The sequence below is a fragment of the Anomaloglossus baeobatrachus genome, chromosome 5 (assembly GCF_048569485.1).
Source record: "Anomaloglossus baeobatrachus isolate aAnoBae1 chromosome 5, aAnoBae1.hap1, whole genome shotgun sequence".
Lineage (NCBI taxonomy): Eukaryota > Metazoa > Chordata > Amphibia > Anura > Aromobatidae > Anomaloglossus > Anomaloglossus baeobatrachus.
The window spans coordinates 80,836,682-80,850,721 of NC_134357.1; the positions used below are offsets into that span (position 1 = coordinate 80,836,682).

The 14,040-nt window shown below is 51.9% G+C and overlaps 1 protein-coding gene across 2 annotated transcripts in view; it reads left to right on the plus strand.

The window, feature by feature from the left end:
• NSMCE4A (NSE4A component of SMC5/6 complex) overlaps window positions 1–14,040 on the plus strand; it is a 126,167-nt gene that overhangs the window by 76,672 nt on the left and 35,455 nt on the right. Inside the window, exons 6-7 of one of the 2 annotated variants that reach the window (XM_075352326.1) lie at window positions 5,198–5,288; window positions 8,358–8,452. In XM_075352326.1, coding sequence (XP_075208441.1) covers window positions 5,198–5,288; window positions 8,358–8,452 — 186 coding nt within the window. The remainder of the gene's footprint in view (window positions 1–5,197; window positions 5,289–8,357; window positions 8,453–14,040) is intronic. The other variant, XM_075352327.1, reaches the window with a different exon arrangement.

Sequence of the window (14,040 nt, forward strand, 5' to 3'; positions counted from 1 at the left end):
GGTCTCACTCCCCAAAGGTAGACCCTCCGGTGTCTAGGCTCTCAGCCCGGACCGTTGTGTCGGTGGCTGACGGCACCTCACTTAAGGATTCGACTGGCCGTCAGATTGACCTTCTGGCCAAATCTGTGTACGAAGCTGCGGGGGCCGCGTTTTCCCCGACTTTTGCAGCAGTGTGGGCTCTCAAAGCCATCTCTGCTTCTCTAGAGGAGATGCATTCCCTCACCAAGGAATCTATGCCTGAGATGGTTACCTTAACTGCTCAGGCTTCAGCCTTTTCATCTTATGCCATGTCTGCCATGCTAGAGGCTGCTCACCGCACTGCGGTGGCTTCAGCTAATTCTCTTGTTATCCGCAGGATTTTGTGGCTTCGAGAGTGGAAGGCAGATGCTTCGTCCAAGAAGTTTCTTGCTGGGCTCCCTTTTGCTGGTTCACGGCTGTTTGGTGAACAGCTGGATGAAATCATTAAAGAAGCTACTGGCGGGAAGAGTACTTCCATGCCACAAACTAAGACCAGGAAACTTGCCCAGGGTAGGAATCAATCGAGGTTTCGTTCCTTTCGTTCCTCCAACTGGTCATCCTCTAAGCCTTCCGCCTCGTCTGCTAACTCAGCCAAGGATCAGAAATCCAACTGGCGCCCAAAAGCGCGTCCGCAGAAGACCGCAGGAGATTCTGCCACTAAGACAGCTTCCTCATGACTCTCGGCCCGCTCCAGCCACGTCCTTAGTCGGTGGCAGGCTCTCCCACTTTGGCGACGCTTGGTTAAAGCAAGTCTCCGATCAGTGGGTGAGAGACATCATATCTCACGGCTACAGGATAGAATTCTCTTCCAGCCCTCCAAACATATTTTTTCTCTCTACTCCCCCCTGCTCCAAGGCCGCCGCCTTCTCGCAGGCCGTGGCGTCCTTGCAGGCAAACGGAGTGATTGTCCCAGTTCCCGCTCAGGAACGGTTCAGAGGTTTTTACTCAAATCTCTTTCTAGTTCCAAAAAAGGACGGTACCTTCCGGCCCATCCTGGATCTCAAGCTTCTCAACAAGCATGTCCGGGTGCGGCATTTTCGCATGGAGTCTCTGCGATCAGTCATTGCCTCTATGACCCAAGGGGAGTTCCTGGCGTCCATCGACATCAGAGATGCCTATCTACATGTGCCAATCGCAGTGTCACATCAGCGTTGGTTACTTTTTGCGATAGGAGAGGATCATTTCCAATTCGTGGCTCTCCCCTTCGGGTTAGCCACGGCCCCTCGGGTATTCACCAAGGTCATGGCGGCAGTGATTGCTGTCCTGCACCTCCAGGGGTTAGCAGTGCTTCCTTATCTGGACGACCTTCTGGTCAAGGGTCCATCCAGCGCAGACTGTCAGCGGAGTGTTTCGCTCACTCTCGCCACCCTAGCCCAATTCGGGTGGATTGTCAATCTTCCCAAATCCACTCTGACTCCGACTCAGAGTCTCCCGTACCTAGGGATGCAGTTCGAGACTTTGCCGGCACTTGTGAAGTTGCCCTTAATCAAACAGCAGTCTCTCCGGCTAGCGGTGCGCTCTCTCCTGAGGCCCCGCCGTTATTCCCTCAGGCGCCTGATTCAGGTGCTGGGTCAAATGGTGGCTTCCATGGAGGCGGTTCCCTTTGCCCAGTTCCATCTGCGTCCTCTGCAGCTGGACATTCTCCGCTGTTGGGACAAGCGGCCTTCCTCCTTACAGAGGTTAGTGGCTCTGTCGCCACGTACCAGGAGCTCTCTTCAGTGGTGGCTTCGACCCCTCTCCCTGTCCCAAGGGCGCTCCTTCCTGGCTCCGTCCTGGGTGATTCTCACCACGGATGCCAGCCTATCCGGCTGGGGAGCGGTACATCTCCTCCACAGAGCTCAGGGCACTTGGACTCCGTCCGAGTCAGCCCTTTCAATCAATGTGCTGGAAACCAGAGCTGTGCTTCTAGCTCTCCTAGCCTTTCACCACCTGTTGGCGGGCAGGCACATTCGAGTCCAGTCAGACAACGCGACAGCGGTTGCCTACATCAATCACCAAGGCGGGACACGCAGCCGCCTGGCAATGTTGGAGGTCCAACGCATTCTTCAATGGGCGGAGGACTCCAAGTCCACCATATCCGCAGTCCACATCCCTGGCGTAGAAAACTGGGAGGCAGATTATCTCAGCCGTCAATCCGTGGACGGTGGCGAGTGGTCTCTGCACCCGGCAGTGTTTCAGTCAATCTGCCGCAAGTGGGGCACTCCGGACATGGACCTAATGGCATCCCGTCACAACAACAAGGTCCCTGTTTACGTGGCTCGCTCCCACGATCCTCAGGCCTTCGCCGCGGACGCTCTGGTTCAAGACTGGTCCCAGTTTCGTCTGTCCTACGTGTTTCCCCCTCTAGCCCTCTTGCCCAGAGTCCTGCGCAAGATCAGAATGGAGGGCCGTCGAGTCATCCTCATTGCACCGGACTGGCCCAGGCGAGCTTGGTATCCGGACCTGCTCCAACTGTCCGTGGAGATGCCGTGGCATCTTCCGGACCGTCCAGACCTGCTCTCGCAAGGTCCGTTTTTCCGCCCGAATTCTGCGGCACTCAAATTGACGGCGTGGCTCTTGAGTCCTGGATTTTGACGGCTTCTGGTATTCCTTCTGAAGTCATCTCCACTATGACTCGGGCCCGTAAGTCTTCCTCCATCAAGATCTATCACAGGACTTGGAAAATTTTCCTGTCCTGGTGTCGCTCTTCCGGCCATTCTCCTTGGCCATTCTCGTTGCCGACCCTTCTGTCTTTTTTACAGTCCGGTCTGCAGCTAGGACTGTCCCTCAACTCTCTCAAGGGACAAGTCTCAGCTCTATCAGTGCTGTTCCAGCGGCGTCTCGCCCGGCTGGCTCAGATCCGCACCTTCATGCAAGGTGCGTCTCACATCATTCCGCCTTATCGGCGGCCCTTGGATCCCTGGGACCTTAACTTGGTCCTCACGGTATTGCAGAAACCCCCCTTTGAGCCCCTTAGGGAGGTTTCTTTGTATCGTCTTTCTCAAAAGGTGGCCTTTCTAGTTGCCATAACTTCTCTCAGGAAAGTCTCTGATTTGGCTGCGCTCTCCTCGGAGTCACCTTTTTTGGTTTTTCACCAAGACAAGGTAGTTCTCCGTCCGACCCCGGACTTTCTTCCTAAGGTGGTCTCTCCCTTCCACCTTAACCAGGATATTTCCTTGCCTTCCTTCTGTCCGGCCCCTGTTCATCGCTTTGAGAAAGCGCTGCATACTCTAGATCTGGTGCGTGCTCTCCGGATTTATGTGGCTCGCACCGCTGCGCTTAGGCGGTGCACCTCTCTTTTTGTGCTAACCACAGGGCGGCACAAGGGTCTCTCTGCTTCTAAGCTGACCTTGGCCCGTTGGATTAGATCGACCATTTCGGACGTCTATCAGAGTACTCAGGTGCCTCCCCCGCCGGGGATCAAAGCACACTCGACCAGAGCTGTCGGTGCCTCTTGGGCTTTTAGGCACCAGGCTACGGCTCAACAAGTCTGTCAGGCTGCCACTTGGACTAGCCTGCATACCTTCTCGAAGCACTACCAAGTGCATGCTCATGCTTCGGCAGATGCGAGCTTGGGCAGACGCATCCTTCAGGCGGCTGTCGCCCACTTGTGAAGTTAGGCTTCGCCTACTTCTTAGTTTTTTCTGTTTATTCCCACCCAGGGACAGCTTTGGAACGTCCCATGGTCTGGGTCTCCCAAAGGAACGATAAAGAAAAAGAGAATTTTGTTACTTACCGTAAATTCTTTTTCTTATAGTTCCGTATTGGGAGACCCAGCACCCTCCCTGTTGCCTGTTGGCAATTTTCTTGTTCCGTGTGTTATCACCGGCTGTTGTTGTGGACAGAGTCTCCGGTTGTTCCGGTTCTTACTCGGTTCTACTTGTGGGTGGCTATTCTCCTTCAGCTTTTGCACTAAACTGGCTAGGACTGGCTACCAGGGGGTGTATAAGCTCAGAGGGAGGAGCTACACTTTTAAGTGTAGTACTTTGTGTGTCCTCCGGAGGCAGAAGCTAAACACCCATGGTCTGGGTCTCCCAATACGGAACTATAAGAAAAAGAATTTACGGTAATTAACAAAATTCTCTTTTTTTTTTTTTTTTGCTATTCAGACAGAAGCCCCTGATAATGTAGAGAAGGAAAGAGAACCCAGCCGAAAAGCTAATAAACATACAGCAGATATGTTGCAAACATTTAAAAAAAAATGAGGCATGCAGAAATCCATGCGCTCTCTGCAAAACTAACTCCATTCAGATGTTTGTAATAGATTTCCGGTCCCAGAAAATTCTGAAACAAATTTGCCCAATGGGACAGTACCCTAAGGGTAAGTGCCCAAGATCAGGGTCCGCTGTGTCCTGGACTTGATCTGACCTGTGGGGTTGTGAGTCCCCTCTGCAGGAGTCCTCAGCTGCCCGTGCCCATGACCGTGGTTTGAGGTGCTGCGGTCTCCTCATTGTGTTCTCTTTACAGAGGACGCTTGCAACTCCACAGCAAAGAAAGCCACACCGAAAGTCAGGGTTTGCTGTGGGCCGTACACGCACAGTGGGCATAAAATTTCTATAAATCCCATCCACTGTGCTTGTACTCTACAACGCTGCGGTTTGGACGCAGCGAAAACACACTACATCCGAAGTGCTGCAAACACTGATCTTGGGCACGTACCCTAATAGATGTGTGCTAACAATGCAATTTCCTAAAATTAAAGGTTTTTAGAATTGCTGCTTCACTATCACACAATAAAGGAAACGTTTTCAGCTCAATACGTCAGATCCCAAACAGTCATTTATGTAGTGGAACCAGAAATTGCTGCGGCTGATATGTTTGCCTCCCAAGCTGAGACTTCTCAACACCTGCGGCACCTGCCAATTAGAATAGGACTGGTCTAGGTAACTAGGTAGAATATTGCAGGCTATGTTTGGCTAAGGCCGGCTTCACACACCTGCATTTAACTTTCCATGTGCCAATACCTGGACTGACCATGGTTCCCATAACCCGAACTAACATCCTCACTGGCATACTGTATATGTGTCTGTTAGTCCGGATCAGGAGACCCTCAGTCGCTCCACAAATCAGACTTGAGATGCATTTAAAGCTTTTAGATATCTTTGTTATCCCTATTTTCTTCCTGTTCTCAGCATTGTCACACAGCAATCACACTAATTGCACGTGTAATTTTTTTTCTTTCTATACGTATTTTTTGTAGCTAAAAAAAATGGAAGAGTCTCATCAAGAAGCTACAGAAAAAGAAGTGGAAAGGATTTTAGGATTTCTGCAGACTTACTTCAGAGAGGATCGTAAGTGTGAATGTCACTTGGACCCCAATTTTGTTGCATAGCACAATAATTGTAGTATATACAGTGGAACCTCGCTTAACGAGTAACCCACTTAGCGAGCATTTCGCTATACGAGCAAAGCTTGCCGTAAATTTGTAACTCAGTTTACGAGCAAGCTTTGCTGAACGAGCAAAATACCGCGCACACTTCCTGTTCCGTCCTTCCACCGCGCTCTGACCCGCTTTTGCAGTCCACACAAACACACACAAACACGCACAAACACACACAAACAAACACACACGCACGCACACACACATATTATGCTCACCTTACCTTCCGTTCCATCGCCGGCCTCATGGTTCTTGTAGTTTGCCGGTACATGATGTGTATAACCATAGTGACGAGGGAGGAACTTGCTTTGGCAGCGGCAGTTCCTCCCTCGTCGCGATGGTTACACGATACACATCCTGTACCGGCGAACTGCAAGATCCATGAGGCTGGCGTTGGAACAGAAGGTAAGGTGAGCATAATATGTGTACATTCCGTTCCATCGCCGGCCTCCTGGACCTTGTAGTTCTCCAGTACAGGATGTGTATCAGCAACCATCGTTACGAGGGAGGAACTTCCGCTGTCAGGCGCTACTCAAAGTCAGCGCGCTGACCAATCAGAGGCAAGCGGCTCCTGTCTTTGACGTCAGCGCTCTGGCAGCGGAAGTTTCTCCCTCGTCGCGATGGTTACCTGATACACATTCTGTACTGGCGAACTACAAGATCCAGGAGGCCGGCGATGGAACAGAAGGTAAGGTGAGCATAATAAGTGTGTGTTTTGTGTTTGTGCGTGCTTGTGTGTGCTTGTACATGTGTGGAATGACACAATAGGGGACCAGGATGGGACATTTAACAAGTTGTGGAAGGAATTGTCTGCATTGCAATGATTTCCTATGGGAAATCTTGCTTTGCTGAACGAGTAACTTGGTTAACAAGCACACTCCCAGAACGGATTGTTCTCGTTAACCCCTTAACGACCCATGACGTACTGGGTACGTCATGGATCGTGTGCCGTTAGTCCCCGCCCCCTGCCATGGGCAGGCGGCGGCGATCCGCGCACATATCCGCTGTTATCAACAGCTGACGTGTGCCTGCTAGCCGCGAGTGGAATCGCTTCCACCCGCGGCCATTAACCCCTTACAGTTCGCTGACAAAATCTGGCAGCGATTATGTATATGGACGCCGCCATGACAGTCACTTACCCCGCCCCCACCGGAAGTCACGTGACATGATCACGTGACTTTCGATAGTTGCCATGGTAGCACAGGGTCATGTGATGACGCCTGTAGCTAACATGACTCACTTCCTCTCAATGCCGGGATACAGCCGGCATTGAAAGTAAAGCAGCAAATCTGCAGTTCTCAGCTCTGTAGCTGAGATCTGCAGATAGTGCAGAGCGATCGGATTGCCGATCGCTATAGCCCCCTAGGGGGACTAGTAAAATAAAATAAAAAAGTTTTTTAAAAAATTAAAAAAAAAAATAAAGCCTAAAAGTTCAAATCACCCCCCTTTCACCCCATTGAAAATTAAAGGGTTAAAAAAATAAAAAATATACACATATTTGGTATCGCCGCGATCAGAAATGCCCGATCTATCAAAATATAAAATCAATTAATCTGATCAGTAAATGGCGTAGCGGCAAAAAAATTCCAAACGCCAAAATTACGTTTTTTGGTCGCCGCAAATTTTGCGCAAAATGTAATAACAGGCAATCAAAACGTAGCATCTGCGCAAAAATTGTACCGTTAAAAGCGTCAGGTCAAGACGCAAAAAATAAGCCATCACTGAGCCTCAGATCCTGAAAAGAACGCTACGGGTTTTGGAAAATGGCGCAAAACGTGCGCCACTTTTTTTGGACAAGCTTGTGAATTTTTTTTAACCCCTTAGATACAAGTAACCCTATACATGTTTGGTGTCTACAAACTCGCACTGACCTGAGGCATCACATAGATACATCAGCTTTATCATATAAAGAACACAGTGAATAAAATATCCCAAAAACTATTGTACGATCACACTTTTTTTGCAATTTTTCCGCACTTGGAATTTTTTTACCGTTTTCCAGTACACTATATGGTAAAACTTGTGGTTTCATTTAAAAGTACAACTCGTCCCGCAAAAAACAAGCCCTCATATGGCAAGATTGATGGAAAAATAAAAAAGTTACGCCTCTCGGAAGAAGGGGATCAAAAAACAAAAACGCAAAAACAAAAAGTGCCCGGGGGCTGAAGGGGTTAACCAAGGTTCCGCTGTATAACTCTTCATCGTCTCACAGTCACATTTATGTAGCAAAACGTTTGTTCCGAAATTGTCCTTAAAGGGTTGTTCCACTACTTTTATATTAATAGGTCGTTAATATCACACCAGTGTAGATCAGACACCCGGCAGCCCCATGGCCTGGCATTCTCAGTGCTGGAGGCAGTCAGGTGTTCACACATCCGCCCCATTCTAATAAAATCATTCATTCATCTCTGCAACTGCTAACATCCGGCTGCTGTCAGTACTAAGAACAGCGGATTGGTGATGTTAGACCCTCACTGTTCTGATATTAGTGACCTATTATAAGGGTACGTCACCGATATCACAGTACTGGATACAAATCAGTCTGGAAGTGCATTGGGGGTGTCACTGCATTTGGAAACAGTAGTTGAAGTGTACTGACGCTCCCCCCGTGCCGTTCCTGCCTGATTTGCATGATCTCTATGCTAGATGTGCATTAGGCGCATTAGTACAGTTGGACTGCTGCTTCCAAGTGCATTAACACTCCCACAGTGCACTTCCAATCTGATTTGCATATGACTTTTATGATCAGATCACCGGATTGTGACATCGAATCTCAATGAAAAGGTATTGTTTTCATTGGGGGAGAAGCACCTGTACTGTTATACCGCTACAACAACTGCTGATAGGTTTGCTTTAAAAGCTACATTGTGTGATGATACTATACCGCCCTTTGATTGTAATATTTGTGCACAACCTGAATATTACAAGCTCTTAATAATCACATAACGGCCTGTTTTCTTACTTTTTCTTTTTTTTGCAGCTGAATCTCCTATATCCTTTTTTGATTTTGTAATTGATCCAAATTCCTTCGCTCGTACAGTTGAGAATATCTTTCATGTTTCCTTTATAATTCGGGTGAGTTTTCTTCTCCCATCCCCCTTGCACGCACACCTATAGACACTCTATTTGGTTTTTTTTTTATGATAATTGGTGCATTATAAGCTCCGTTCCGGTAGATCCTTTTTTTTATATTTACATAATAGGTGTAGGAAACATGTACTTATACTCTGTTTTCTGGAATATAAGACACACTACTTTTTTCCCCCAAAACTGGGGGTAAAATGGGGATGCCTCTTATAATCCGGATCTGGCTTAGCGGTACGGCGGTGGTGGAGCGGGGTCACAGGAGGCAGCGTCAGTGATACTGAGGGCTTGGATGAGGGGGTGTCACTGCAGAGGAGCGACTAGGGAGGGTCACAGGACAGAGAGTTTGCGATGTGGTGGACGCCATTGATCTGACAGTGAGCTCCAATGAATCCCCGCAATGGACTTCAAGAAAATGGCAGCGGAGACTGCACCTGCACAGATTGACGCAATGGACTTCAAGAAAATGGCAGCGTAGACTGCACCTGCACAGATTGACGCAATGGACTTCAAGAAAATGGCAGCGGAGACTGCACCTGCATAGATTGACGCAATGGACTTCAAGAAAATGGCAGCGGAGACTGCACCTGCACAGATTGACGCAATGGACTTCAAGAAAATGGCCGCGGAGTCCTATCTGCGCATGCGCCGCCTCTGCGGCCATTTTCTTGAAGTCAATCTCTTCAACCACGGGCGATTAAATGGTCAATGGAGCCTGCTGTACCCTGGCCCGCCGCGAGACCCCTGAGCCCGTAGTATTGCCAACCCTCCATCTATTGACCCTCCTGAGCCACGAAACCCCCCTCTTCCGAGCCTGCAGCATCGCCGACCCTGCCTCCGGTGACCCTCCTGAGCCGCTCCACCACCGCCGCTCCCCCCGGTGAGATATTAGAAGACACACTTATGATTATAAGATAGACCCTCATTTTAACATTTCAAAACTATTTTTCTTTGTCGCTCCATTGGGAGACCCAGACACTTGGGGTGTATAGCTTCTGCCTCTGGAGGCCACACAAAGTATTACACTTTAAAAAATGTAACCCCTCCCCTCTGCCTATACACCCTCCCGTGGATCACGGGCTCCTCAGTTTTATGCTTTGTGTGGAAGGAGGCAGACATCCACTCATGCATTCTCATACTTAGTTATGTCGGTTGGAAGAAAAGAGGGCCCCCACGGGGCCCCCGGCATGTTCCCTTCTCACCCCACTATGTCGGCGGTGTTGTTAAGGTTGAAGTACCCATTGCGGGTACAGAGGCTGGAGCCACATGCCGTCTCCTTCACCATCCCTTATGCGGCTCTGGGAGAAGTGGGATCCTAAGCGGTCATCCATTTGCTGGGACCGTGCTCCATCCGCAGCCCCTGTGGGAACCTGCCGGACCGGAGCCTCTTCAACCTCAGGGACCGGGCCCTGCAACTTAAAGGTACTCTGTGTCCCCATAGGGGACTGTGCAGGGAGCGCACCTTCTTCCCGGAAGCCGCGGCAGTTGCTGAATTGAGGAGGCCGGTGGACTTCCGCGCCAACCGTGCCTGCTTGTCGGGCGCGGCCTCAAATTTAGTCCCCGGCTTCACCGCGGCCTAGTCGCGAAAATCCCGCCCCCGGGCCTGCCTGTCAGGGGTAAGGGCGGGATTACCGACATGACGTCGGATGTGAGGGCTGGAGCATCCTGCATGTCTTCCTCCCCCCTCACTGATCACTGTGGGGACCCCAGATTCCCGCACTTTGCTGGCGCCGCCCACGGCCCCACTCCTCCCCTGAGAGCTCCGGCAGCCATTTTCTGGCATTCTGCCGGTGGAGGCTTCTCAGTGAACAGCTCTGCAGCTCCGGGGGATCCAAGGCAGGGAATCTGGAGGACACACTCCGCTCGTTAGCGGTCGGTAAGCCACACCGGTCACCCGGTGCTGGTCCCCCTAGGGTGCCGGAATAGATACATATATATATCTATCTGTTCGGTCGGGCTGTATACCCCTTCCCATATACCCTCAGTGGTCACTCTCCTAGGAGACAACAGCATGTCGTCCACAAGGAGCAAAGCTGCTAAGGCACAGGTTTTTTCCGCGGCCTGTACCTCTTGTGGGGCTATGTTACCTGCGGGTTCCACCTACCCTCACTGTGAGCAATGCTCGACTCCTGCCTCGCTTGCTCAGCCAGAGCCTCGGGCACTGGTGGGCCCCTCGGCTCATGTAGTCCCCCCTGCTCCCCCTGAGCAGGTTGCAGGGACAGAGTTGGCCTCTTTTGCTGAGAAACTCTCTGAGTCTCTTTCTCAATCCATTGCACTGTCTATGGACAAATGGTCTTCTAAGCTACTTGAGGCTTTGCAGTCCAGACCGGACCTTTCACAGGCCCCGTCCCCTGTTAGCTCGTCGCCTCCAGGCCCCTCTCGGTCCGCGCCGCAGCGCGCTCCCAGGTTGGCCCCTCGGTCTCAGGCGGAGGACTCCTGCCCGGACCGCAGTCCTAGACCAGCTAAGCGGGCTCGCTGGGACTCTTCCCCGACTTCCTCTCGCTGCTCGGGATCCCAGCTTGAGGACTCTCTGGAAGACGAGGCGGACGTCGCAGCTCAGGGCTCTGACCCTGACGTCGCCCTTAACCTTGATACACCTGAGGGAGACGCCTTAGTAAATGATCTTCTCTCGTCCATCAACCAGGTGTTGGATCTCTCTCCCCCGCCTCCTCCTGTAGAGGAGTCGGCGTCTCAGCAGGAGAAACACCAGTTTCGGTTCCCCAAACGTACGCGCAATACGTTTTTTGATCACTCTAACTTCAGGGATGCTGTCCAGAAACCCAGAGCGGTCCCGGACAAGCGCTTTGCTAAACGCCTCACTGACACGCGTTACCCCTTCCCATCTGAAGTCGTTAAGGGTTGGGCTCACTGTCCCAAGGTGGATCCTCCAGTCTCCAGATTGGCGGCTAGGTCCGTGGTGTCTGTTGCAGATGGCTCATCCCTGAAGGATGCCACTGACAGACAGATAGAGCTCCTGGTGAAGTCCATCTATGAGGCCACGGGCGCGTCTTTCGCCCCGGCCTTTGCAGCCGTGTGGGCACTCCAAGCAATCTCGGCTTGTCTGACTGAGATTAATGCTGTCACACGGAATTCTGCTCTTCAAGTTGCGTCTTTGACCTCTCAGGCGTCAGCCTTTTCGTCCTACGCCATGAACGCCGTCCTGGACTCCGCTAGCCGTATGGCGGTAGCATCTGCTAACTCCGTGGCAGTCCGCAGGGCCATGTGGCTGCGCGAATGGAAGGCAGACTCGGCTTCCAAGAGGTTCTTAACCGGTTTGCCGTTTTCTGGCGACCGTTTGTTTGGCGAACGATTGGATGAGATTATTAAGGAATCCAAAGGAAAGGATTCCTCCTTACCCCAGGCCAAACCTAAGAGACCTCAACAGAGAAAAATCCAATCGAGGTTTCGGTCCTTTCGTCCCTCCGCCAAGTCCCAATCCTCTTCGTCCAACAGGCCGGAGAAAGGCCAGAGGAACTCCTATGCGTGGCGATCCAAGTCACGCCCGCAAAAGGCCGCAGGAGGCACTGCCTCCAAGACGGCCTCCTCATGACTCTCGGCCTCCCCTAGCCGCATCCTCGGTCGGTGGCAGGCTCTCCCGCTTTGGCGATGCCTGGTGGCCACATGTTCAAGACCGATGGGTGAGAGACATTCTGTCTCATGGTTACAGGATAGAGTTCAGCTCTCGTCCTGCGGCTCGTTTCTTCAGAACCTCTCCGCCCCCCGCTCAGGCCGACGCACTTTTTCAGGCAGTGGACGCTCTAAAGATGGAAGGAGTTGTGATCCCCGTTCCCCTTCAGGAACGTGGTCGCAGATTTTACTCCAACTTGTTCGTGGTGCCAAAAAAGGACGGGTCATTCCGTCCCGTTCTGGACCTCAAGCTACTCAACAGACATGTAAGAACCAGACGGTTTCGGATGGAATCTCTCCGCTCGGTCATCGCCTCGATGTCACAAGGTGACTTCCTAGCATCGATCGACATCAAGGATGCTTATCTCCATGTACCGATCGCACCTGAACATCAACGTTTCCTGCGTTTCGCCATCGGGGACGAACACCTTCAGTTTGTGGCATTGCCTTTCGGCTTGGCGACAGCCCCACGGGTTTTCACCAAAGTCATGGCATCCGTTGTGGCGGTCCTGCATTCTCAGGGCCACTCGGTGATCCCCTACTTGGACGATCTCCTAGTCAGGGCCCCGTCTCGGGTGGCATGTCAACAAAGTCTATCCGTTGCTCTGGCGACTCTCCAGCGGTTCGGGTGGATCATCAACTTCCCAAAATCCAAGTTGACACCGACCCAATCACTGACGTACCTTGGGATGGAGTTTCATACCCAGCAAGCGTTAGTCAAGCTTCCGAGCGACAAACAGCTTTCTCTGCAGGCAGGGGTGCAATCTCTTCTTCGGAGTCAGTCACACCCCTTAAGGCGCCTCATGCACTTCCTGGGGAAGATGGTGGCAGCTATAGAGGCAGTCCCGTTCGCGCAATTCCATCTTCGGCCACTCCAATGGGACATTCTCCGCAAATGGGACAAGAGTGCGGCTTCCCTCGACAAGAACGTCTCTCTTTCCCTTGCAACCAAGACGTCACTTCAGTGGTGGCTCCTACCCAATTCTCTGTCGCGGGGAAAATCCTTCCTACCCCCAACCTGGGCTGTGGTCACCACGGACGCGAGCCTGTCAGGTTGGGGAGCGGTTTTTCTCCACCACAGGGCTTAGGGAACCTGGACTCCGATAGTCATCCCTTCAGATCAATATACTGGAGATAAGGGCAGTGTATCTAGCCCTATTGGCTTTTCATCGGTGGCTGGAGGGCAGGCAGATCCGTATCCAGTCGGACAACGCCACTGCCGTCGCCTACATCAACCACCAAGGCGGCACTCGCAGTCGTCTAGCCTTCCAGGAAGTCCGACGGATTCTGCAGTGGGTGGAAGCCACAGCCTCCACCATCTCCGCAGTTCACATCCCGGGCGTAGAAAACTGAGAAGCAGATTTTCTCAGTCGTCAGGGCATGGACGCGGGGGAATGGTCTCTGCACCCAGACGTGTTTCGAGAGATCTGTCGCCGCTGGGGAACGCCGGACGTCGATCTCATGGCGTCACGGCACAACAACAAGGTCCCGGCATTCATGGCACGGTCTCAGGATCACAGAGCTCTGGCGGCGGACGCGTTAGTCCAGGATTGGTCACAGTTTCGACTGCCTTATGTGTTTCCCCCTAAGGCGATGCTGCCCAGACTGCTACGCAAGATCAGGTCCGACTGCCGTCGCGCCATTCTCGTCTCTCCAGACTGGCCGAGGCGGTCGTGGTATCCGGATCTGTGGCATCTCACGGTGGGTCAACCGTGGGCGCTTCCAGACCGCCCAGACTTGCTGTCACAAGGCCCGTTTTTCCATCTGAATTCTGTGGCCCTCAACCTGACTGTGTGGCCATTGAGTCCTGGCTCCTAGCGTCTTCAGGGTTATCTCAGGATGTCATAGCCACCATGAGACAGGCCAGGAAGCCAACGTCCGCCAAGATCTATTACAGGTCTTGGCAAATCTTCCTATCCTGGTGCGCTAACAACGGTTTTCCTCCATGGCCG